This window comes from Myotis myotis, unplaced genomic scaffold (genome assembly GCF_014108235.1).
Source record: "Myotis myotis isolate mMyoMyo1 unplaced genomic scaffold, mMyoMyo1.p scaffold_m19_p_1, whole genome shotgun sequence".
Classification (NCBI taxonomy): Eukaryota; Metazoa; Chordata; class Mammalia; order Chiroptera; family Vespertilionidae; genus Myotis; species Myotis myotis.
In genome coordinates this window covers 49011031-49034872 of record NW_023416313.1, presented here as the reverse complement: position 1 = coordinate 49034872, position 23842 = coordinate 49011031, and the positions used below count along the sequence as shown (strand labels likewise).

Below are 23842 nucleotides of genomic sequence, written 5' to 3'. Positions count from 1 at the left end.
TTATCACTTACCTGATTGGACTCAGCTCGGCATTCTCTCACACAGAGATATTTTTTTTATCTAGATTCTATCATTCAATACATTTGAGTTCAGTAGTCCAATATATGGTCTTAACTTTCTCTGTTCATTCATCTATCCAGTCAACAAATAATTTTCATGTATCTCTTTGGTTCCAGGCAAACAGACAAGCACAGAGAGCCTGGGCCTCTGTCCTCCTGAGCTTCTCACTGCTTTCAAGCAGTAATTTGCTACACCTAGGAGGATGCTGTGAAAAGTAATAAAATATATCTGGCCCGGCTGATGTGACTCAGAGGTTGAGTGTCAACCTATGAACCAAGAGGTCACAGTTCGATTCCAGTCAAGGCACATGCCCAGGTTGTGGGTTCAATCCCCCGTAGGAGGCATGCAGGAGGCAGCTAATCCATGATTCTCTCTCATCATTGATGTTTCTATCTCTCCCTCCCTCTCCCTTCCTTTCTGAAATATATATACCACATATGAATGTATAGCAGATACCTTGGGGGCTAGGAATTACATTTTTACTTTTTAAAATATATTTTTATTGATTTCAGAGAAAAAGGGAGAGGAAGGGATAGAAATATCAATGATGAGAGAGAATCATTGATCAGCTGCCTCCTGCACGCCCCACACTGGGGATTAAGCCCACAACCCAGGCATGTGCCCTGAATGGGAATTGAACCGTGATCTCCTGGTTCATAGGTCAACGCTCAATCACTGAGCTACGCAGGCTGGGCGGAATTACATTTTTATGACCAATGCACTGAGAACAATAGGGTACTTTAGTAAAACAAATATTTACTAGTACATGACTAACAAAGGACACAGTTTTATTCATCCCCACAGCTGGGACCTGGAGACAAATGTGATCCAGAACTTCCCAGCCCTGGCTCCACTTTGGCATCATCTGGGGACCTTTTAAAAATATACCAAAGCCTCATCCAAGTCCAACTAAATTTAAATTTCTGGTTGTGGAAGGGATCAGAGCACCAGCATTTTCAAAATGCCTGGAATCGTCCTGATGTGCAGCCAGGTCTGAGAATACTAGTAGCGGTTCTACAGGAATTCTCAGAAGCACAGCTCTGTGCCCTTCTGATGCCGCAGAGGCTGGCCAGCGAGCAGACCCGATCAGCACAGCTGGGTGAGAGTTTCTCCAGCTGTGGGGGTGGTGGGGGTGGGACAGCCACCATAGGAGGCCCTGAGAGTGAGTTATAGCCTGCGGCAGCTGGCGGTGTGTTGGCGCGCTAGCCCGAGTGTGCAGGGAAGCCGGCCAGAGCAGGGCTGCTGGGCGCGGTTTCATCAGCCTCTTCAGCTGGCAATCAAAGTGCTTCTCACACACGTTTGTGCGAATCGCAGGGTTGCTCTCTAGGAAGCTCTGTTGCAGGAAGTGTACGCTTTCTGGTACATTTCTATGTGCCCACCAAGCTTTGTACGTTCCTGGCATTTGCTGGAAGGAACGCAGGAAATGAGAAGCAAGTGTTTACCTCCTGAAATGGAAGAATTTTTACAATGAACGCCATCCAGATGTTAAGCCCCGAATAATGAAATACTGTCTGAGACAAAAGCCAACACAAAGGAAGATGTGACGTGAGGTAGCTTAGGTTCATTTCATTAGAATTTGCCATCTGCCTAATATTCTTCTCTGACTGTTGTAAATTCTTAATCAGTTGTTTGAAAAAAAATAAATAAAACTGACACAACATTTCAAAGGTTACTTGTCTACAGTATTTGGTGCTGTTTGTCTGAGGGGCTCTCTGGTGGTTAGGAACTCACGAATGTGTATGCTGAAAGGCTCTGGCCTCCTACCTCCTGAAGGGCCTTCCCCCTCCAGCCTCTGCATAATTATGTGGGAGGAGGGGGGGTTGTGGTTGGCTGCAAAGCCAGGAGTAAGCAATTCTCTCAAAAACAAATCCTGAAAACAGACTGTCCCTCCCTATCTGACATCATGTTTTATAAGTCCTCCTGTCTCAAAAACACCCAAAACCACAGAATTCTTCACCGGGGGCGTTTTGTGGGGTTAAGAATATGCCTTTGTTGCTCCCTAATGGAGTCTCCTGCTGGTCTCAGAAGCCTCCAGTGGCAGCAGGTAAGTCCCGGGGGCCCCGAAGGGAAATGCCTCCCCTCTGAATTATTGATTTATTCGGGGTTTAGAAAACCTGCAGGCATCAGATGGAGCTGGCGGATGCGGCAATGTGAGATGTTACTGGAGTAGGGAGAATGGTTTGTTTGTAGCCTTGTAAGGCCACAAGACCCACTGGGGTAGAAGACAATTCTAGAATTTTTATTTTTTGAAATTTCATACTTTTAGACTTATTTTTAATGAGTTTACATATATACATTTTACATATGCTGTAGAACATGCTGAAAACAGATCGAAAATTAAATGATAAGTAAATAATATATAAAGGGTACATGCTCACATTTTTTTATTGATGATATGCATGGAAACACACACACACACACACACACACACACACACACACACACACACACACGGAGCCCTTGCTGCAGAAGTCTGAGAGGCATGCGATCCTATTGACGAGCCCTCAGGGTTTCCAGTTCTTTCTCCCCGAGATCTCTCTGAGCAGTTTTGCTGAAGGGAAACGGCAATGACAGAATCAGCAAAGCCCGTGGCTGGGGAAGATGCCTCCTTACGTTCCTTTGTTGTTTTGAACGTAAAGGGCCTCTAAGGAGGGTGTAGTTGAACAGAAGAGCTGAAGTAAGAACAAGACAACCCCATGCCTGCAAGATCTGTTTTAGATCTTTTGTAGATCAGGACCCACTGGATAAAGGGGTATTTTACTCACATAGGTTACTGTGTCTTTTCTAAACTCACTCAGCCAAGCTTTGAAAAAATATTAACCCCGCAGGTAATTTCAACATTTACTGGTTACTTATTTAGACATTTACTGGTTATTAAAGCCTATTTGGTAGCATGATGAAGATCAAATGAGATCGTGTACTGCCTTGTCTGTAGTGAGGGCTTGGTAAAGATTAGTCTCATTATTATGTTTTATTATTAGTATTAAATATTATTGTCTGACATAGCTCCCACTTGGCCTAACTTCCTCGAGGTGGTTCTCTAGATACTGGAGGTTATTTGGGAGCCTGGGAAATTTATCGGCTTTACCATCTCTCCAGGCAGGCCTGGTCTTACTTCCCATGGTCTCCAGGGGGGCTCAATTCTCCTCTCCTATGCAGCGTTCTTACTGGGCAGGTCCCTGGGAATGCGCCATACTGGCCAGGTTGCTTGTCCTTCAGAAAAGGCCGGGGTAACTATTAGGGCTGAGAAGCCTGCATTATAAAAGGTGATATCTTCCTTCTTTGTGTCCCTGCTACCTTTCACACTGTCAATAAATATTTATTGAATTTAATTGAAGATAAAGAGAGGCAGTAATTTAAGTTTAAAAATTAAAAAAAAAAGAAACTTCCTAAAGGTAGAATATGAGACAATACCACAGGCAGGGCTGGAGACCAAACCTTTGGGGTTTGCTATTCTTTTGACAATACTACAGAGTTTCAGCTTAATCTGTCCACATGGAGTCTGTCTAGCTGTCCTCCTTCCTCAATGCAGAAGGCTGCGTGGTAGGAGGGGAAAGGCCCTGCATTTGGTGGCAGTGGTGTGGGCAGGGGTGTGACGGAGGAAGACCCTAGGCCTCATGGGAAAATGAAAGTAGACAGAGTCTTGTCCTTGGCAGGAAGTCAGCTCCCAGGTGCAGAAGTGTCCTGAAACCTGGAACTGTGTCATGTGCTATGTGCAGAACTAAGGGGCCTGAAGGTCAGCTCTTGGGAGCAAAGGGCTGCCTGTGTCTTAGTCAGCTTGGGCTCCGGTAACAAAATGCCATGGACTGGGTGGCTGTTTCTGGAAAAGCACTCTGTAAATAATAAAATGCTCGCACGTGACCTTTATCCTGTCTCACCCCAAAGGGCCAAGAAGAAACGGGCCTCAGGATCTGGGTCACTCAGAATCGATTGGAGGCAGACAGACATTCGACCCCTGACTCTAGTCTATTAAATAGGCATAAAACACCCACCCGATGCCCTTACTGCAGGGATTAAGTGAAATAATGTGCGTAAAGCACTCTATGCAGGGCCTGGGCTATAGAAAGTTCTCAATAGAGGGTTTAGGGGTGGTGGGGAGGCAGGAAATAGTGCAGGGAAGGGAAAAAATTCCCCTCTGCCTATCGTATGTTTTCAGCTGGGGCCCTGTAAACCAGCCTGGCAAAAGGCAGACCACCAAGAAAAACTAACAGAAGTTCACTCACGTGTGCACCTACGCAGGGGCACACACAGTGACGAGCAACCACGGTAGAATTTGAGCTCATACAGAAAGGGGTTTGGGGCTCCTAGGCCAGGGAGGTGAGTTATGGGGCGGTGTCAGGGGGAGAATGGTAGCAGGTTGTTTAGTGAGGCTTAGCATGCCGACCAAAGTCAGCGCCTTCTGAGTTAGTAGGATTGTTGGGAGTCCTTCTCTCCCTGGCAGGGAGAGGGACATGCTCTTCTCAAACAGAAATGTCCTTTGCACAAGGTGAACGCACACCCTGGTTTCAGAATTCTCCCTGCATCCGCTGGTTCTCCAGGGTCATAGCTCAAAATAATTCCGATACCAACGGGCCATGTTCTGGGGTGGCATATCCTCGTAGGCTTCCACAGTCACCACATATCCACACCAGAGCTCTCAGGTGGTTCCTGCTCCCAAGGAGTGACCTGCTGGGCCTCCGCCAGGAAATAAGCCCAGCGGGGGCGTCCTCCGTGTTCTTTGCCCTCAGAAAGGAGGCTCACTGGGCCCGGGGGTGAGGGGGGTGGGAAGGGGCGGGCCTGCTACAGCTCCTGGAGGAGGCTGCGGAGTCAGCCACCACACTGCTGAGTCAGGATCCCTGGAAAACACCTCACGGCCTCTGTGGACGACAAATTAAAGGTGTTCACCGCCTAGCAGTGGGCCGGGGTCCAGCAGGTCAGGAAGCAGCCAGGATGGTGAGGATGTCAAGTTAACCAGAGCCTGATTTCCTAGGACCCACGTGGCTGTTAGTTATTTCCGCTTCAGGCTTTTTTTTTTTTGCTTCTGAACATTTGACCTTTGGACCTAGACAGCTGTGCAAGGAAGGCACTGTTCTTGTCAAAGTCACCCCGAGTTGCATCCAGTGTATGGATCCTCTCAGCAGATATCTTATGAGTTAACCGCTGTGAGTCAGTAAGGACGAACACAGTAGGGGCAGAAGTCTGCTCCTTATATTGAATCTCTTCAAATAGACTGCATTGCTTGACAGCCAGGCCTTTGTTCTACTTTTCTCTGTATCTATTTGGTGCTCAGCTCTGAGCATGGTGGTAACAATAAAATCACACGGAGGGCTGTGTTCTATGCACCATTTTATTTATTTAACTTGATGTATATTTTTTAATTTATTGATTTTAGAGGGAGAGAGAAACATCGATTTGTTGTTCCACTGATCTACACATTCATTGGTTACTTGTTTTTTTATTTTTTTAAAAGTATATTTTATTGATTTTTTACAGAGAGGAAGGGAGAGGGATAGAGAGTTAGAAACATCGATGAGAGAGAAACATTGATCAGCTGCCTCCTGCACACCCCCTACTGGGAATGTGCCCAAAACCAAGGTACATGCCCTTAACCAGAATCGAACCCGGGGCCCTTGAGTCCGCAGGCCAACGCTCTAGCCACTGAGCCAAACCGGTTAGGGCCATTGGTTACTTCTTGTACATGCCCTGACCAGGGAGCGAACCTGCAACTTTGGCATATCAGGACAACGCTCTAACCAACTGAGCTACCCAGCTAGGGCCCAGACCCCATTTTAAATGCTTCATATATACCACCTCATTCAATTTCATAACCAGCCGTAAAATAGCTTTCGATGTTATCCCCACTTTCTAAATGGGGAAAATGGGGCACAAAAAGGTTAAATAATTTGCCCAGGTCACACAGCCAGCAAGTATCAAGGCCGGGATTTCAAACCCTGCCTGCTCTCGTGACCTCTGTGCACGCTGTTTCGGTGGTACATAGTTGGTGTCAAATGAATACAGACTGAATGACCAGGGCATCGTGTGTGTGTGTGTGTGTGTGTGTGTGTGTGTGTGTGTGTGTGTGTGTGCATACTCGGCTGTTCGTATGAATTAAGAAGTGTCCCCTGTGCTTTCAGCGCCTCGTCATGGCCCCGTGTGTGAGTCTGCTGGTCTTTCTCCACGGAGTCCTTACACTTCAGATGGTGAGTGACGCTGCGCCTTCCCACTTCCTGCCCTGGCGGGGCTCCTAGGTTGACCCAGAGGAAGAGAGTCATGCGCTGCAGGTCTACAGGGCGTCCAGATTTCTGGTATTCAGTGGTCGGCAAACTCATTAGTCAACAGAGCCAAATATCAACAGTACAACAATTGAAATTCCTTTTGAGAGCCACATTTTTTAAACTTAAACTATATAGGTAGGCACATTGTTATTAACTTAATTAGGGTACTCCTAAGCTGGCCTTTGCTAAAAACTCCTCAATCTGATTGAGGTACGTTCTCTGAGGTCGACCCCTTCAACTCTCCCATCCACACTTGTCTTGTACACTTGTTTAGTCTATCTCCTTTCGTTCATCCTCTCTGTATGTCCACCTCCCACTTCTTCTAACGCCACTTCTTCAAAATAGACTCGCCCAGGCCGAAAACCGACTTCTGCGCATGGGCCACGAAGTTTCAATCGCACTGTAGGAGCGCGCCCGCATGTGGTAGTTTGTGGAAGAGCCACACTCAAGGGGCCAAAGAGCCGCATGTGGCTCGTGAGCCGCGGTTTGCCGACCACTGGACTAGGTCAGTTTTCCCCCCATTCTTGCCTCTTTTTATATCCATCCCCTCCTTCAAGAAAGGATCTAAATTAATTTTTGGTAAAATGAGGATGACTAAAAGTCACTTAGGAGTCAGTACATTTTCAGAAATAATGTTTAACTTGCTGACTCTCTGTCTCCGTGAGGTGGGGAGAGTGGGAGTCTAGGTTGGGAGGCCCTTCTGCTCCAGGATATCTCCACAACACAGTCCACGGGGGGACACGTAGGTTTAAGTTTTGCTTTATGATGCAGAAGGAAGAGCCCAAAGGCAGAGAAGGATGGAGATCTGAATGTCTGCCTCTGAGGCTTCACCATGCTGTTGCTCTCCTTGCCTTTCCTTCTGCCTCAGAGCAGCCCTCCTCCTCCCCCAACAGCCCGCTAATACCTCATCAGCCCTGAGGGTGCAATATACACAGCACTTCCCTGGCCCTCGCCCCACCCTCACCTAAACTCAGACACACTCATGCCTCCTCCTGCAGTTATTTTAAAACATATATATGTATTTTTTTTATTTTTATTGATTTCAGAGAGGAAAGGAGAGGGTGATCTAGAAACATCAATGATGAGGGGTTGTGGTTCGATTCCCGGTCAGGGTGCATGCCCAGGTTGTGGGCCCGATCCCCGGTGTGGGGCGTGCAGGTGGCTGACAATCCATGATCCTCTCTCATCAATGATGTTTCTATATCTCTCTCCCTTTCCCTTCCTCTCTGAAATCAATAAAAATATACCAAAAATAGAAAAAGAATGAAGAGTTAAGGGATGGGATTGGACAGTTCAGCATTGGCTGTTGCATGGATTCACTCACTGAACCCCTGCTAGTGTCAAGTCTGGGCGCAGCACTTCATTGTAGTCCCCATGGGAGGATTCAATAGGAGGTGCTCAGTGGACACCACGTAGGGCCTAGGACATGGTGAGGACCAGGGTTGTCTGACATGCTCCATGCCACTGTCTTCACCTCTTTTGAAGTCATCATCCCCCTTTGGGAATCCATGTGGATCTTCCACCCCCACATGAACATTTTGCATCAAATGTCATGCAGACCTTCTAGAAGTCCATGGGCCCTTAAGATTCAGGAGTGCCGCCCTACAGAAAGGCCAACTGCTGTCCACTTCCCTACAGTGAAACACGAAGAAATTGTGCTCACGCCCACACCTCTCTCACTGTCCCAGCTGACAAATCAAACAGGACTCTTTTTCCAGCCTCCAGCCAGCATTCTGGGTGGCCGCACAAAATCGGCTTCTTCGCTGTCTGTCAAAAGTGAGGTATCTTAGAGGAGTCCAGCAGGTAGAAATTCTGCATGAGATGCTCCTTATTCAGACCTGTGAGGACAAGGGAGGAAGGGAGAACAGCAGTGGGGAGTGGGGCATACATTGATTTCTCTTTCTTATGATGCTGGAACATCAGGCCCATGCCAATATGTTAAATATTGATACCTTTCCCCACTCCTGCAATCCCAACAATCCAGAAAATTTCTTGTTCTTCCCACAAACCACCTGCAATATCTATATCCTTTTGTCATTTATATGTAATGTGCATTTTATATTTATGAAGTAAAAGATAAATATATATATATATAGTCCCAGAAATGTATACACACTTAACTAATAGCTCAATTGATGTTTATTTCTTTTCAGATTTAACCCATTGGAATGAATAAATATTCAAAGTTTGTATACAATTTTGGGAGGATACTCTGTATATGGTATACATGCCCTATGCCATTTTTCTTTCCTTTTTTCTCTGCTGTGTTCTTTCCTTTTTAAAAATTGTAACTATTTAGAATGACACCTTATTCTGTTTTAATCTATGGCACTGAATGTGAAATATTTCTAGTGTCAAGTTCTATATTTCCTCTAGGAAAAAGAGCTACAGTAATTGTGTGTTTTCTACTTGCTTGTGGTTCTGCTTCATTTTCTTCTCCCCTCCCCCCTACACACTCACAGACATACTCATTTCTGCTTTTAAATTCCTTCTAGCCACCACTTCATTCTTAGAAAAACAGCTTTTGGGCTCTTGATTGCCTGTGGTAGCAACTGGAACCCCTCCGTGAAAATGCAATCATAGCCTCATAGAATATTAGTATTGGAAAGGGACTTGCAAGTAATATTTTCAATCTCTCTGCTCCCCAGGACTCCTTTTTCTGGCCTTTTAGCTACAACCAAACTCCCTCCCACAGAGGTTTGATGCTTTAAGAATCTTGTCTATCAACTGCATTTTGCATCTCATGTTTCATTCCTTTGCTTCACTCTTCATAACCAAATAATCTCTTCCTGGACATGCTCAGTTAGATTACTGGCACTGGTCTTAGAGGATGCATCAGTTATGTCCCATAAATATCTATGTCAATCCACAGCCAGAGCTTCTGATTGGTTTCCTAACACAAAACACACAGCACAAAGCCTCACCTCCCCCCTCCTCCAACCCCCCCGCCCCCCTCCCCGCACTGTCACAAACCAAAACATTGTTTGACTTGGAACTTCAGTTTAGGATCACTCAGAGCAGGGCACATGGACTTCACTCTGGATATTCGTTTGGGGCTGTCACAGGATTGCAGTAGGTAGATGGTGTTTACAGGGGCCCTGAGTAAAATGCAAATTGTGTTTAGTACGCTCTAGTTAAAATAACTTGGAAGTGGGCAACACTTAAGATATTTCCAAACAATTTAAAAAATGTCTAAATATCAGTGCGGACAAGTCTGTAATCCAGATAAATCGGTTATGATTACCTTATTTCCTAAGAGTGCAGAGACAGATATTTTTGTACCTTACTTTGAAAGTATGAATGGAGTATTCCAATCCTTGTTTTTGGAAAGGAAGCAACAGACTGAAAGAAATTAGGGGTTCTGAGGCAACTAAATTCTTCTTTTATAGAAAGGAGCGTTTGGTTTGTCAGAGGAGAGCAGTGACAGCAGTCCTGGGCACAGAAAAGGCTACTACATATTTCAGCTTCTGGTAAGTCATAGCATATTGCCTTTCCTAAAGCACAAACTGAGTTACCTTGGACCGGGATTCCTCAACAATGCACTATTGCTTTGGGGGCTGGATAGTTATTTGCCATTGGATTGTCCTGTGGGTTGTAGCATCGTTAGCAGCATCCCTGGGCTGTCTCCTATAGATGCCCTACCTGCTATGTATGACAACCAATGATGCCTCCAGGCATTGCCAGGTGTCCCCTGGGGGGGGGGGGCACTGCTCCTGGTTTAGAATGCTTGCTTTAGATAATTTACAGAATAAGTCCATATTTGAATTGTATAAGCTTAGTACAATGGTAATACATGAGGGACTGGTAAAATCTGAGTGTGTCTGAATTCTTCAAAATTTTGTGTACTGAACCTAAGTAGAAATGTTTTGGATTCAGGGAAAAAAGTTTTCTTTGTGTTTTCTTTTTTCATATGAAATACCACTGTCATACTAGAAAATTTCAGTACTGTGCTGAGTTTAGAAGTCATAGCGTTGAAACCAACCACTTGAATTCTAATGCCATCCTACAGAAAATCCTAAGACTAAAATGGTGCCCACAATCAACAACAAAAGCAATTAGACATGTAGGGCATATTGACTAGGATGTTTGGGGCTCCAATTCCTGCCTATAAAGCTCAGTGTTTCCCTTAGCACAGCCGACAGAATATGGGCTCAAGAAAAGCTGTGACTTAACTCACATTTGCTTGCAGCACTTAACTATTCTAACAGGCATATGACCTATGATGGTAACTAGGTCAACAGAGATGAGAAGGATATAAAAATACCAGGCCAAATTGATTGGTCCTGGGGTATATGTAACATGGCATAGTTGTGCCCCAAAGATTTTTTTGTTGGAAATGTCCTAGCATTGGGTCACATTGATAATAAAGGAGGAAAATAAAACAAAAGGACAGAAAATACCTAGCCCATCTTAACTGTTTAGTCAAAGCACCATCATGGAAAGGACTCAGGGGTGGGTGGTAGTGACCAAGATGTGCACAGCAGGGTCTAAGGATACTTCAGGACCTTCCCACCTGGCTACACTGATAGAAACCCATCCTCGTGGCTCGTTTCCCTGTGTTCTAAGTTTGCATCTGAGGGGACAGGTGACATTCAATGTATAGGCAAATCACCCTGGCCAGCGTGGCTCAATTGGTTGAGCATTGCTTCGTGCACCAAAAGGTCGCCTGTTCAATTCCTGGTCAGGGCACATACTAGATTGCAAGTTAGATCCCCATTGGGGTGCATACAGAACGCAACTGATTGATGTTTCTCTCTTTTCCTTCCCTTCCTCTTTCTAAAATCAATAAAAATGTATATTTCTTAAATGTAGGCAAATCAGGAAAAAGCCAAACCAGTCTCCTGATTTAGTCCAATTTCAGCCTCACCCTACCTGTTGCATGTCATTCGGCCTTAGGATCCCCCTTGTTTTATCTTCTGTAGGAGTTACATGTGCATGGTCTCCCACCCCCCACTCCTTCCCCAGGCTCTTTCAGGCCCAAACTCTGTCAATTAGAATGGTGCCACCTGTGTATTCCAGCCAGGACGTGCTTTCTCTAACCTGGTCTCTGTCCTTCTACTTGCAGCCAATTCAAAGATTGAAAGGGGAACCAGAGAATGCTTTTGACAGGAAGGCAGCCGACTTGCTAGCTCTGTGGACTTCCAGTGTTTTTGGAGCACCAGATAGAATTAGAACCACTGTCAACACAGTGGCAAGCTTCCAGCTTCCACCAGCGCCTGTCATTCCTAGACAAAGCCCGCCCACTCTGACTCCTCCTGCGCTGGGGAGCACAGCTCTGAGAGGCCCTGTCCTCACACCCGCCACCCAGTCCAAGATATTGGAGAGCAATGGAGAGACCTCTGTATCTGGGAACCTGGGGAGCTACTTCGGCATGTCAGCCAGGTTGTCCCTGATACCCCAAGTTCTGACTACTCCAGGTCTCCCCACAACGGGAGCACTTCGCAGCACCAGCTTCCCCGCCTCGCCCACAACTAAGGAACCCCGAGGAGATATGTGAGCTGAAATGCTTAGTGCTCCTCCCCCCCACCCCCCTGCCCCCGCCTTGGGAAGAGACCAGACCCACACCTGCCAGACCCTGGCCAACCACCCCTGGCAATGTATCCTGTGAACATGACTATTTTCGTTATGGGATTCACCTCAGTCAGTCACCAACTCCTCTAGGAATGAAATTCACCCATAAAGAAGCTTCACTGACCCAGGAAAGTGATGTTGGCACGTGCCCCACAACCCTGAGGCAATTTCTCATTGTTACCTAAAAATAAAACAGCCAACTTTTAAATCACCTCTGCACTGTTATAAAAGTTTTTTCAAAAGCCCATTTCAGCCAAAATTGGGAGGCCAGAGGAATCTGCTAACTGTTGCCCTGTCCTGCCTTTTTATTTTTGCATTTTCTTCCTGCCCTAGGGATTGTTTCTCCCAAATCTGGAGAGATTCTGCGGGTGGTCATTTACACTGTTAATCCCTACAGTTCTTCAGACTATTGCCTTAATCCTGGTGTCATTCGTTGACGTCCAGCACTTGAGCTGTGGACTCCAGAGTGACAGAGGTAGCCCAAATGAAACAAACAGAACAATTCAAAACTGCAGAAGGAAAAGGCTCAGAGAAAAAAATAAATTGTGCAACCAGTTCCTAGATGATCAGGCAGAGATGATCCTGGAAGAGTGAGATTAGAAACTAAAAATATAGCCAACCAGGCAGACAACTGTCTTTGAAAAGCTTCAGCAACTATTCAGTTAGCTATGGAGCCACTGCCAGAGACTCACTCAGAGATTTCAGTGGGGTCTTGTGTGCAGCAAGTAAAACGAAGAAATCAGAGCTGACTCATAAGGAAGAAGTTATCTGACAACAAAAAGGGATGTTACTCTACCCTTAAAATGAAACTGGTTGTACAAATATTTTTTTTAATTGAGGTGTGTCTAATATTTTAATTCTTTAAAAAAATCTTTATTGTTGAAGGTATTACATATGTCCTCTTTTTCCCCCCATTGACCCCCTCCAGCCCTCCCTCCCCTCCCCCCCTTCCCCCCCTACAGGCCTTCACCACCCTATTGTCTGAGTCCATGGGTTATGCATATATGCATACCAAGTCTTTGGTTGATTACCTCCCACCCGCTCACTCTCCTCCACATCTTAACACTGGGAGAAAGAAGAATGATGTTCAACACAGCGAAAATGAGCACTTGGTTATGAAAGCTTCACATAGGATCTGGCAGCATCGCGTGGGCCTAGCGCAGTGGTGTGCCAGCAAATGGTTACCAATGGGCTCCCCGGGAAAAACAATCCTGATTTGTTGTTTTCACCGTGACATCACTACCCACAGAGTTGGGAAGGATGCACGGCAGCTCACCATTATAGAGTGTTCCCTCCATACAGATAGGTGTGAGGGGCATGGATGTGCTTAGGAGTAAAGATAGTAAGATAAAGTAAAATAACTGGAAAGCAATGCACTGAGAGTACTTATTATCTCTGTGTTTCATGTAATTTATTAACTCTAAGTTTATATAATTTTGTTTTTTATAATGGCCATGTTTACAAACGGGCCCGCAAAATCCCTGAAATATTAACTCTCAGCTCTAGCACACCACGAGGCATGAAGATGAAATCAGAAGATGAAAAAAAGACACAGGAATCTTGCAGTGTCAGACAAGTATATTACTGTATTTCTAGACACAGCACAGAAACATTAAGAAAAGTTGAAAAATGAAAGGAGAAGTAGAAATTCTGGTGATTACAGTTGTAAAGTACCCTAGGGACTTTCCCACACTGCACTGCATGTGGAAAAGCATGTGCATTTACACAGAATCCAGAAGAAAGAAGGAAAAGGAAATCCTCAAACAGATGGTTCTGTCATCACCAAAGCGTGTTAGAATGGGATGGAGGATTAGGAGAAAAGGAAGGAAACCTTCAGCTGGGCAAACAGAGTAACCTGAGAGATTTCATGTGGCCCCTCTCTAATTTGAAATAATTCTTTGTCCTTCAGAATCTTAAACATCACCAGAGTTCTTGCAGTAAGAAAGGAAACTTAGAAATGCAAGTTAACGCATTCGCTTTATGGACTTGCTGACTTTCAAGGGTGATTTGAGAGGAGAAAAGGTTTTCAAAATCAACGTTAAGGAGCTGAGGAAACAATTACTTTTACTTTTTTCTTACACTGCAATCTTCTACTCTGAAAAAGGACTTAGCATTTAAAGGGGGTCAGAACCCAAAATATGCCACTGTGGTATGAGGATTATTTTGAGCTGAAAGCAATTGAGAATCAACAGCTACAGAGAGAGTTCTCCGCCTTCCCCTTACCTGCCTGAAGGCAGGGCATACATGTCCTTTTATGCGGGGAAGAGAAGAGCAGATACCTAGAGGTGACACTGAGGCGAGTTTGCATAAACAGACTTTACTAAAATCATACTCATCTTTCATTAGTTCTCCCACAAATTTCCATCACTTCACACTTTATTGTCTTTTGAACCCCAAGTCCCCTTTCCTTTGTTAAGATGGTATGTAAGCCCCAAATTCTAGTCTAGTCGCTTTATTTTTATTTGTTTTTAAATATTTTTATTGATTTTTAGTGAGAGAAGAAGGGAGAGGGAGAGAGAGAGAGAGAAACATTGATGAGAGAGAGACATTGAATGGCTGCCTCCTGCATGCCCCCTACTGGGGATCGAGCCCACAATCCAGGCACGTGTCCTGACCAAAATCGAATCGGGAACCTCTTGGTTCATGGGTCGATGTTCAACCACTGAGCCGCACCAGCTGGGCTAGTCTAGTCACTTTAAGGTTCACTTTTCTGTGAACTCGTGTGCACATAAAAATTTTAATAAATTTGTATTCCTTTCTTCCTGTTAATCTGTCTTTTGTCCAGTTAAATTCATAGACCCGATTCACTGAACCTAAAGAGGGAGAAGTAGAGTTTTACTTCACACATTAAGGGTAGGTAGGTACCTTAGTGGATTTTTAAAGGTTACGTAAGGCTTTACTGTCCTGAGTTGATGGCACATGCACAGCCATCACTAATATCCATTCTTTTTCCATAGCCGACAGCACTAGCTGAGCAGGATACCTTTTCCCACTGAGCAAAATGTGGTCTCGTGATCTCAACCCAGTGTACCAAGTTGTCACACAAGGTGAAACCTACCAGCCAATTCTGGCGGAGGCAAGTCGTCAAGAAGACCTTGAATAAGTGAAGTTCTACAAAGCAAACAAACAAACAAACAAACAAACAAAAACTGAACAAAAATTTCAAGTGGTTATAAGAAATCATCTACTCTACTACTGCAGAAAGTAATCAGCTGCTTAAAGTCAAACTTATGGCTGCAGGGACTTCAAAACCAAAAGCTACTGCTGCACTAATTGCAAAAAAACCCCCACAAACTTATCTAATACAGAGGGTTTGGAAAAGATCCTAATGGCTATTTTATCTCCATTAAGGGCATTTGGATGAGCAGGTGATTAACAGTAGGCTGAGCTTCTGCCCAACAGGAAACATTTATATTTCAGCCCTCTCCTCGCTGCCCCCGTCCCCGCCCACCAGCTCCTGCCTGTGCGGGCAGCCTGTTGACTGGTCGTGACTGGGACACCATTAGGACCAATTAGCATATTACCTCTTTATTATAGAAATAAATAGTATTAAAATTTCCAAAGACAGTGTCACTGGCAATGGGTCCATTTCCATTTAAGGAGGTCTGACAAATCACCTCTAAGAATGCTTTCAAATCCATTTGAACATAAGTAACCTCCTTTTTTTTGTTGCTTTTTTTTGTTAGTCCTCACCTTAAGATATTTTTTTTCCCATTGATTTTTTTTTTTTTAAGAGAGTGGAAGGGAGGGAAAGAGACAGAGAGAAACATCCACATGAGAGAGACACATCCATTGGTTGGCTCCTGCATGTCCCGACCAGGCCGGGAATGGAGCCTGCAATGGAGGTACTTGCCCTTGACCAGGATCCAACCCGGACTTTTCAGTCCGCTGGCTGATGCTCTAATCGTGAGCAAAACCAGCTAGGGCGTAACCTCCTTTTTAAAAAAGTAAACAAACAAAAAAGAAATATATATATATATATATATATATATATATATATATATATATATTTATAGGACAGTAGGCATTATTGCACTAACATAAAGCAAATGAAAGAAAGAATGAAGAAAAAGCATGGAGAGCTCAATTCAGCAGAGCAGTCATAAAAGAAGACAAAGTAAATATCTTTGCCCAAATAAACGTAAACACAGTGAAGCAGCCAACCCAAGACCCTTGGTTTTGCAGTGAAGACAAGCTGCAGTTGTCTAAGCTACTTTAAGGGCTCATCATTGTAAATAAATCCATCGAGTTAAATATAAGTCAGACGGGCTTATGAAATGTTTCAAAGGTCCTGCCACGTCATTTGAAAATTATCTCTTCTGAAAAAAACAGTTCTCTCCAAGTGGCTTATCTGTAGGACACACACACACACACACACACACACACACACACACACACACACACCCCGGAGAGAAAACTTAGAAGTTTTAAAAGAAGGAAACTCTGGGAACAAACGGACCTAATAAATACTTTTTAAAAATTCGGGCAGGACACACAGGCGCGGGCCCTGCAGGCCACTTTCTAACTGGATGAAGGTGCAGCCGGTCTCCTGGGCGGTCCGGTCCCCGGTCCCGGGTACGACGAGCGGACAGAGGGCTCTGCGGGGCTGCGAGAGGCGGGCGCCCTGGTTTGGGGCTGGGTCCCCGCCTCCCCGCCGGGGCCTGGCTGAACCCTAACCGCGGGTGGGCGGCGAGGAGAGGGCTAGTGCCAGGCTCTTGCAGGGTCGGGCTTGGACCTTCGGGTCCTCTGGACGCAAAGCCAGCACACACAGGGCCGAGGCTCCCAGTGGGCGGCGTGGACACGGGAGGCCCGTGGGCGCCGTGCCCTCCAGCCGCCCCGCAGTGGCAGGTCCGGCTGGTGGCTGCGGAGCTCAGGTTCTCGGCCAGGCCCGGCTGCGCCTCCGGATCCAAGGCGGCCTCGGCGCACCGGGAGCCCAGGCTGCCCGCAGCCCCTGGGGCTGGTCCTGCGAAAGCGACGCGGGTTGTGGCGGTGTTGCCTGAAGATACGAGAACAGGCCCCAATCCCTATGGTTTTTCCATGGGAATTGCTGATACGTGCAGCTATTGTTGGGCATTTTGCTGTTTTCTTCTTCCTCTTCGTGTGTGTGTGTGTGTGTGTGTGTGTGTGTGTGTGTGTAAGTTTTCTATCGATTAGAAGGCGACTTTATGAGGAAGGAGAAAGACCTTGCTGTAGAACTTGCTACACTAATCGTAGAAAAAGGTGACCGACCAGTACTTGGAAAATGTAGCCTTGTACAAAGAGAGCATGAAGGCTTAGAGTCATTCAAGGATTCCAGCTCTGACAAGGAGCCAACAGAAGCTCAAAGTTTGGACGCATTCTGTGAAAACTGCACAGTTACAAACCTTAATTTGAGGATAAAATTCTCTTTCTAGAAAAAAGAGTTAAAGGAAGAGAAATCTGAACATTCTGAACAAGATGAATTGATGGTGAATAGTTCAAAAACGGTACAGTCCTTAGAAGATGAATAGAAATCACTCAAATTGAAGCCAAAAAAACCTTCAAAATAATTCAAGTGAATGAAGAATGAGTTAAGATAGCCCTGGCTAGTTTGGCGCAGTGGTTAGAGTGTCAACCCTCAGACCCAAGTCAAGAGCACATACCTCAGTTGCAGGTTCGATCCCCATCCCTGGTAGGGGTGCGTGGGGGAGGCAACCAATCCACATGTCTCTCCCCCTCCTCCCTCCCTTTCATTTGTCCCTCCTTCCTCCCTTCCACTCTCTCTAGAAATCAATGGAAAAAATATCCTCGGATGAGGATTAAAAAAAAAAAAAAAAGAATGACTTAAGATAGATATAAAAGAGGCATTGAGTGAAAATTCCCAACTTCAGGAAAGCCAGAAACAGCTTTTACAAGAAGCTGAAGAATGGAAAGAACAATAATGTTTGAACACTCTAAAATACATGCAAAATAAGTTCTTTGTGATAAAGAAAAATAGATCAAGTCTTTGAACACTTGCTAAAGATGCAAGATGGGCTGCTGTGCTTACAGAATACCTAATGGATGATAACTTGGACTTGGAAATGAAGCGTGATTCAGAGAATGATTCAACGCTTTTCCGTAATCAACCAAAAGGAGCTCTGAAGAAGCTGATTCATGCTGCTACCTTAAAGGCTTCTGTATAAACCGTAGAAGGTGAAAGAAATCAAATATACGCTCAAGTAACTGAAGTAGTTAAAACAAAGGAAGAGCTTATAGGCTGTATTAAAAATCTCCAGACTGAGAGACACAGCAGACTCTCATAGCCAGTTAGCCTGGAGGTCAAATCACCCCGGTATTGCTGACATCAATCAAGGCTTAAAGGCAACAAGACTGCGGACAAAGACCACTAGGGGGTGCACCAAGAAAGCATAAAAAATGCGGAGACAAAGAAACAGGACAAACCTGTCAATGGAGGATATTGAGTTCAGAACCACACTTTTAAGGTCTCTTAAGAACTGTCTAGAAGCTGCCGATAAACTTAGTAGGGCCCTCGAAAAGACTGGTGAGACCGCCGATAAATGTAGTGAGATCCTCAAGAAATCTAACGAGACCCTCGATGTTGTGATAAAGAACCAACTAGAAATTAAGCATACACTGACTGAAATAAAGAATATTATACAGACACCCAACAGCAGACCAGAGGAGCGCAAGAATCAAGTCAAAGATTTGAAATGCGAAGAAGCAAAAAACACCCAACTGGAAAAGCAAAATGAAAAAAGAATCCGAAAATATGAAGATAGTGTAAGGAGCCTCTGGGACAGCTTCAAGCGCACCAACATCAGAATTATAGGGGTGCCAGAGGATGAGAGAGAGCAAGATATTGAAAACCTATTTAAAGAAATAATGACAGAAAACTTCCCCCACCTGGTGAAAGAAATAGACCTACAGGTCCAGGAAGCGCAGAGAACCCCAAACAAAAGGAATCCAAAGAGGACCACACCAAGACACATCATAATTAAAATGCCAAGAGCAAAAGACAAAGAGAGAATCTTAAAAGCAGCAAGAGAAAGAAACCCAGTTACCTACAAGGGAATACCCATACGCCTGTCAGCTGATTTCTCAACAGAAACTTTGCAGGCCAGAAGGGAATGGCAAGAAATATTCAAAGTGATGAATACCAAGAACCTACAACCAAGATTACTTTATCCAGCAAAGCTATCATTCAGAACGGAAGGTCAGATAAAGAGCTTCACAGATAAGGAAAAGCTAAAGGAGTTCATCACCACCAAACCAGTATTATATGAAATGCTGAAAGGTATCCTTTAAGAAGAGGAAGAAGAAAAAAAAAAGGTAAAGATACAAATTATGAACAACAAATATGCATATATCAACAAGTGAATCTAAGAATCAAGTGAATAAATAATCTGGTGATCATAATAGAATCAGGGACATAAAAATCTCCAGACTGAGCAAGCATCTTTGCAGTCAGTAAATGAACATCTTGCAAACTAATATTAAAAGCTTCAGCACAAATTAATGACTGTTCTGTATCAAGAAAGTGAAATATTTCACAGGAAATTAAAAGTAGAAGAAAATTACTGGTTAGAGAAAAAAGAAAAATTTCTAAAGCAGATGAAAAGACCAGTCACGCATCGGAAGAGCTGAAGACGGACGGAAGTGAGTGGAAGACCTTGAAGAATTGGAGCCAACCCTTCATTCTTATCAAGAGCAGATTATTTCCCACAAGATAAAGGCACTGATAATTGGTTAGTGGTTTGGACTGAAAGAAACCTTGGTGACTTAATGACAGGAGATTCTTTTTAAAAAATATTTTTATTGTTTAAGGTATTACATATGTCTCCTTTTTCCCTGATTGACCCCCCCCCCCCAGCCACTCCCACCCCTGAGGGCAACCCCCACTGCCCCAGTGTCTGTGTCCATTGGTAATGCTAATATACATGCATACAAGTCCTTCAGTTGATCTCACCCTCCCCCCCTTTGTCTCTGGATCTATTTTTGTTCATCAGTTTATGTTGATCATTATATCCCACAAATGAGTGAGATCATGTGATATTTATCTTTCTCCAACTGGCTTATTTCGCTTAGCATAATGCTGTCCAGTTCCATCCATGCTGTTGCAAATGGTAAAAGTTCCTTCTTTTTTATAGCAGCGTAGATTCCATTGTGTAGATGTACCACTGTTTTTTAATCCACTCATCTGCTGATGGGCACTTAGGCTTATCCCAAGAAACCAGAAACACCAATCAGAAAGGATATATGCACCCCTATGTTCATAGCAGCACAGTTTACAATAGCTAAGATTTGGAAATAGCCTAAGACAGGAAATTCTTACCTCAGACAAAAATTAACTGAAACAGAGCTTAAATTTGAACGTTCAGAAAAAGATCCTTATGCCCTTGGCATTCTAAATACAGCATTTGGCAGAGACCATTCCCCATAAGAGCCCCAATTGGGTGAAGCTTCATCTGAAACCAGAACTTTTCTCTCTCCTCCCACATTGTTGGAGGATCCACTCAGATTCTCACCTTTGCTTCGAGGTGGAGGAGGAAGAGGCTAAAGAGGCCCAGGGAATCCTCAGAATCATTAGGTTTCTAATGAGAGAGGAGAATCAAGAAAGCAGACGTGAGTTCCCATCTGTGTTGATTCCGCCTTCAAATGAGCCTATACTGAATGAACATCCAGAACCACAAGAAACATGACAATATTTTTGGTCTCTCTTCAAAAATAATTCTGATTTTCCCTCATTTGCAGTAATTGCAGTTACTTAAGTGATTATACTTTTGCTTAAATTGGAACTTAATGGATTTATATTCTCAGGATAGTATTTTGTAAATAAAGATGACTTAAATATGGAAAAAATTAAATAAAACATTCAAAGAGTCCTTAAGTTTATTAAATGACATTTTATTTTATTTTTTAAATATATTTTATTGATTTTTTACAGAGAGGAAGGGAGAAGGATAGAGAGTTACAAACATCAATGAGAGAGAAACATCGATCAGCTGCCTCCTGCACACCTCCCACTGGGGATGTGCCCACAACCAAGGTACATGCCCTTGACTGGAATCGAACCTGGGACCTTTCAGTCTGCAGGCCAATGCTCTATCCACTGAGCCAAACTGGTTAGGGCTTAAATGACATTTTAACCCATAGAGATAATTTTAATTCAGAAAAGGTAAAGTTAGTGGACAGCAAACAAAAATGAACCATACTATTCCTTAGCTAAGGTGGGAAATTGCTTATTTCCATATTAACGAAGGTTAAATACCTAACCAGAGAAAAGTACTCACCCTATATAATAAAAGGCTAATATGCAAATTGACTGAACTGTGGAATGACCGGTGGCTATGACACTCACTGACCACCAGGGGGCAGATGCTCAACACAGGAACTGCCCCCTAGTGGTCAATGCACTCCCACAGGGGAGCGCTGCTCAGCCAGAAGCCCGACTCAGCCTGGCCTGTGGGGAATTGGGCCGAAACAAGCTCTTCAACATCCCCCAAGGGCTCCCAGATGCGAGAGGGCACAGGCTGGGCTGAGGGACTCTTTGCCCCCACCCCAGTGCACAAAATTTGTGCACTGGACCTCTAGTTATGATAAAAGCAGATTTATCATGAAAAAGCACTTGGTAGATAATATAAGAAAAATTTTAGTCCATTACCATAATTTGCACAAAATGCCACGTTAATTGGCTATGAATAAAGGGCATTCCTTTGAACATTTTAGAAGACAAAGCAATTTGAAGGGAACTTCCTTTGCATAATGAATATTCTATATAAGTCATACATAAAACCAAGCAATTATAGGCGTCTGGATTTCACAGTGAAGATAGGAACAAGACATGGTTGCCCCTTGTCCTTTTCTTTTTCTAAACATTTTTATTGGTTTCAGAGAGGAAGGGAGAGGGAGAGAGAGATAGAAACATCAATGTTTGGGAAGTAATTAGGGTTAGATGCAGTCATGACAGTGGGACCCCATGATGGGATTAGTGCCCTTATAAGAGACACCAGAGAGCCCCTCTCCCCTCTCTCCCCTCTCCCCTCTCTCCCCTCTCCCCTCTCTCCCCTCTCCCCTCTCTCCCCTCTCCCCTCTCTCCCCTCTCCCTCTCCCCTCTCCCCTCTCTCCCCTCTCCCTCTCCCCTCTCTCCCCTCTCCCTCTCCCTCTCTCCTCTCTCCTCTCTCTCTCTCCATGTGAGAGGAGGTCATTATGAGCAGACAGCAAATGGCAGCTGCCTAAAAGCCAAGAGAAGAGGCCTCAGGGGAAGCCTACCTTTCCAGCACCTTGATCTTGCACTTCCCAGCTTCCAGAACGGAGAAATAAAATTCTGTTCTTTTAGTCATCCAGTCTACGGTATTTTGTAATTACCTGAGCTGACTAAAACACTCAAATTTAGAAGTGAAGGAACAAGGTTTGGACTTAGGTCTGCCTATTCTATTACTTCAAGTATCCAATCTACTTGCTTGTCTACATTAAATGTACAGATAGGGTACACAGGGAAACAAGCTGGCTCAGTGCTCGGCTGGGAAGCACAATGTTTCTAATGAGCTCAGTCTGCAGATGGATCACTCTTGCTAAGAACAAAATCAATGAGTGAAGTAAGTTGTTTAGGAAGACACTGATGTAATGCAATGAATTTTTCACTAACCTTCAGACATTGGTAATTTTACAGCACTTTATACATGACAGACAATCACAAAAAATAAGTTAAGTGGGCATTATTTGATGGAACTTAGCATTCAAAACTTTAAAACCATAGAAATGTGAATTTCATATAAATATGAAGATTGTATTAGAAAATGGGAAGATTGAGTTTGGTGCTTGGGTTACATATCTGGTCTGTGATATAATTCATGTCTAACATGAAATAGTCAACTTTTAAGAGACTTGTTGACACCAATTGTTCTGTCAGTGTAAACAGCTATAGAGACCTGAGAGAATGTTCCATTTTATCCCATGCATTATGCATGCACAACATACATAATGCAACTGACTGCTCTGCCAGACTCTGGCCGCTGTCTTTCCTTCTTCTTAACATAACCTTAATGTTGTTCAAGTATGGCCCACCCCCACAAAGCTGTGTGCTTAAGAGATGCTGCTGCCTCATCACCCACCACACCCCAGGGGTGAATTGCAGTTAGTCAAGGCAAGTGGTCTTATTTCCTTTGATGGTAATTGGTTTGCCAGGAAATGACTCTGTGAGCCAGTTCTGGCCAGGAGACAGGGAGATACCAATTGAGTTAAGGATGTGAATGCCAGTCCTGCTTCCAATGCCATTCTGCCTCACATCAGAAGTAATCACAGGTATTGACTATCAATCAAATTCGTAAGATACAATAGACTTTATTCTAATACTTCATGTATTAATCTTAGAGAGGAATACAAGACAGGCAAACTGAGGGTACAGTTTCGTCATGTCATCAGGAAGCTCAGGGCTACCCAGGTATACTGGCTTCTTGGCCTGCCTGACCCACCCGTGGCCTGTACAGGTGCTAAGGAAGATGGGGTGCATGGACGCACTTGCCAGGAGTCTCAGCAGTGTTTATCCGGGGACCAGCTCACCGCTCTCTGTGCAGGTGCAGTTCCGCAGATGGGGGATTTCGGAGCAGATAAGGCAGACAATCAGCTTCCAGCACAAAGCATTCTTCTCTAGCCGCACATGGTAGTTGCCAAGGAAACAGTGCTGTGAGAAGGCAGCTCCAAGGTCACCTTCCCAGAGAGGTGTAAATCTGTTTGGAGACCCAGGCCTGATATTACTCCCTTTTCACAGGAAAAACTTCACTGGGGCTTCAAGGAACGGTTTCCAGTCTCTTAAGAAGGGAAGCAAAAAAAAAAAAAAAAAGCAAGTCTTGTTCCTCCAGACATTTTTGTATCTGAAGTGGATGCTTGGACAATATCTTTCTGGTGCATTTAGTTTCCCAAGCTCCACTGTAAGACATCTATTTTCACAATTTCTCTACTTTCCTCAAACCTCTTCCCCAGTTCTGTCAATTGATTTC

The 23842-nt window shown here is 44.3% G+C and overlaps 1 protein-coding gene and 1 pseudogene across 1 annotated transcript; both read left to right on the top strand.

The window, feature by feature from the left end:
- Positions 1-1994: 1994 nt before the first annotated feature.
- On the top strand, positions 1995-12073 carry LOC118653324. The gene is made up of 4 exons (XM_036304081.1): positions 1995-2104; positions 6174-6239; positions 9704-9784; positions 11380-12073. Exons 1-4 carry the CDS (start codon positions 2063-2065, stop codon positions 11809-11811), a joined length of 621 nt encoding a protein of 206 aa, XP_036159974.1. The 5' UTR covers positions 1995-2062; the 3' UTR covers positions 11812-12073.
- Positions 12074-15959: 3886 nt separating this feature from the next.
- Positions 15960-20472, top strand: LOC118672729 (annotated as a pseudogene).
- Positions 20473-23842: the final 3370 nt, after the last annotated feature.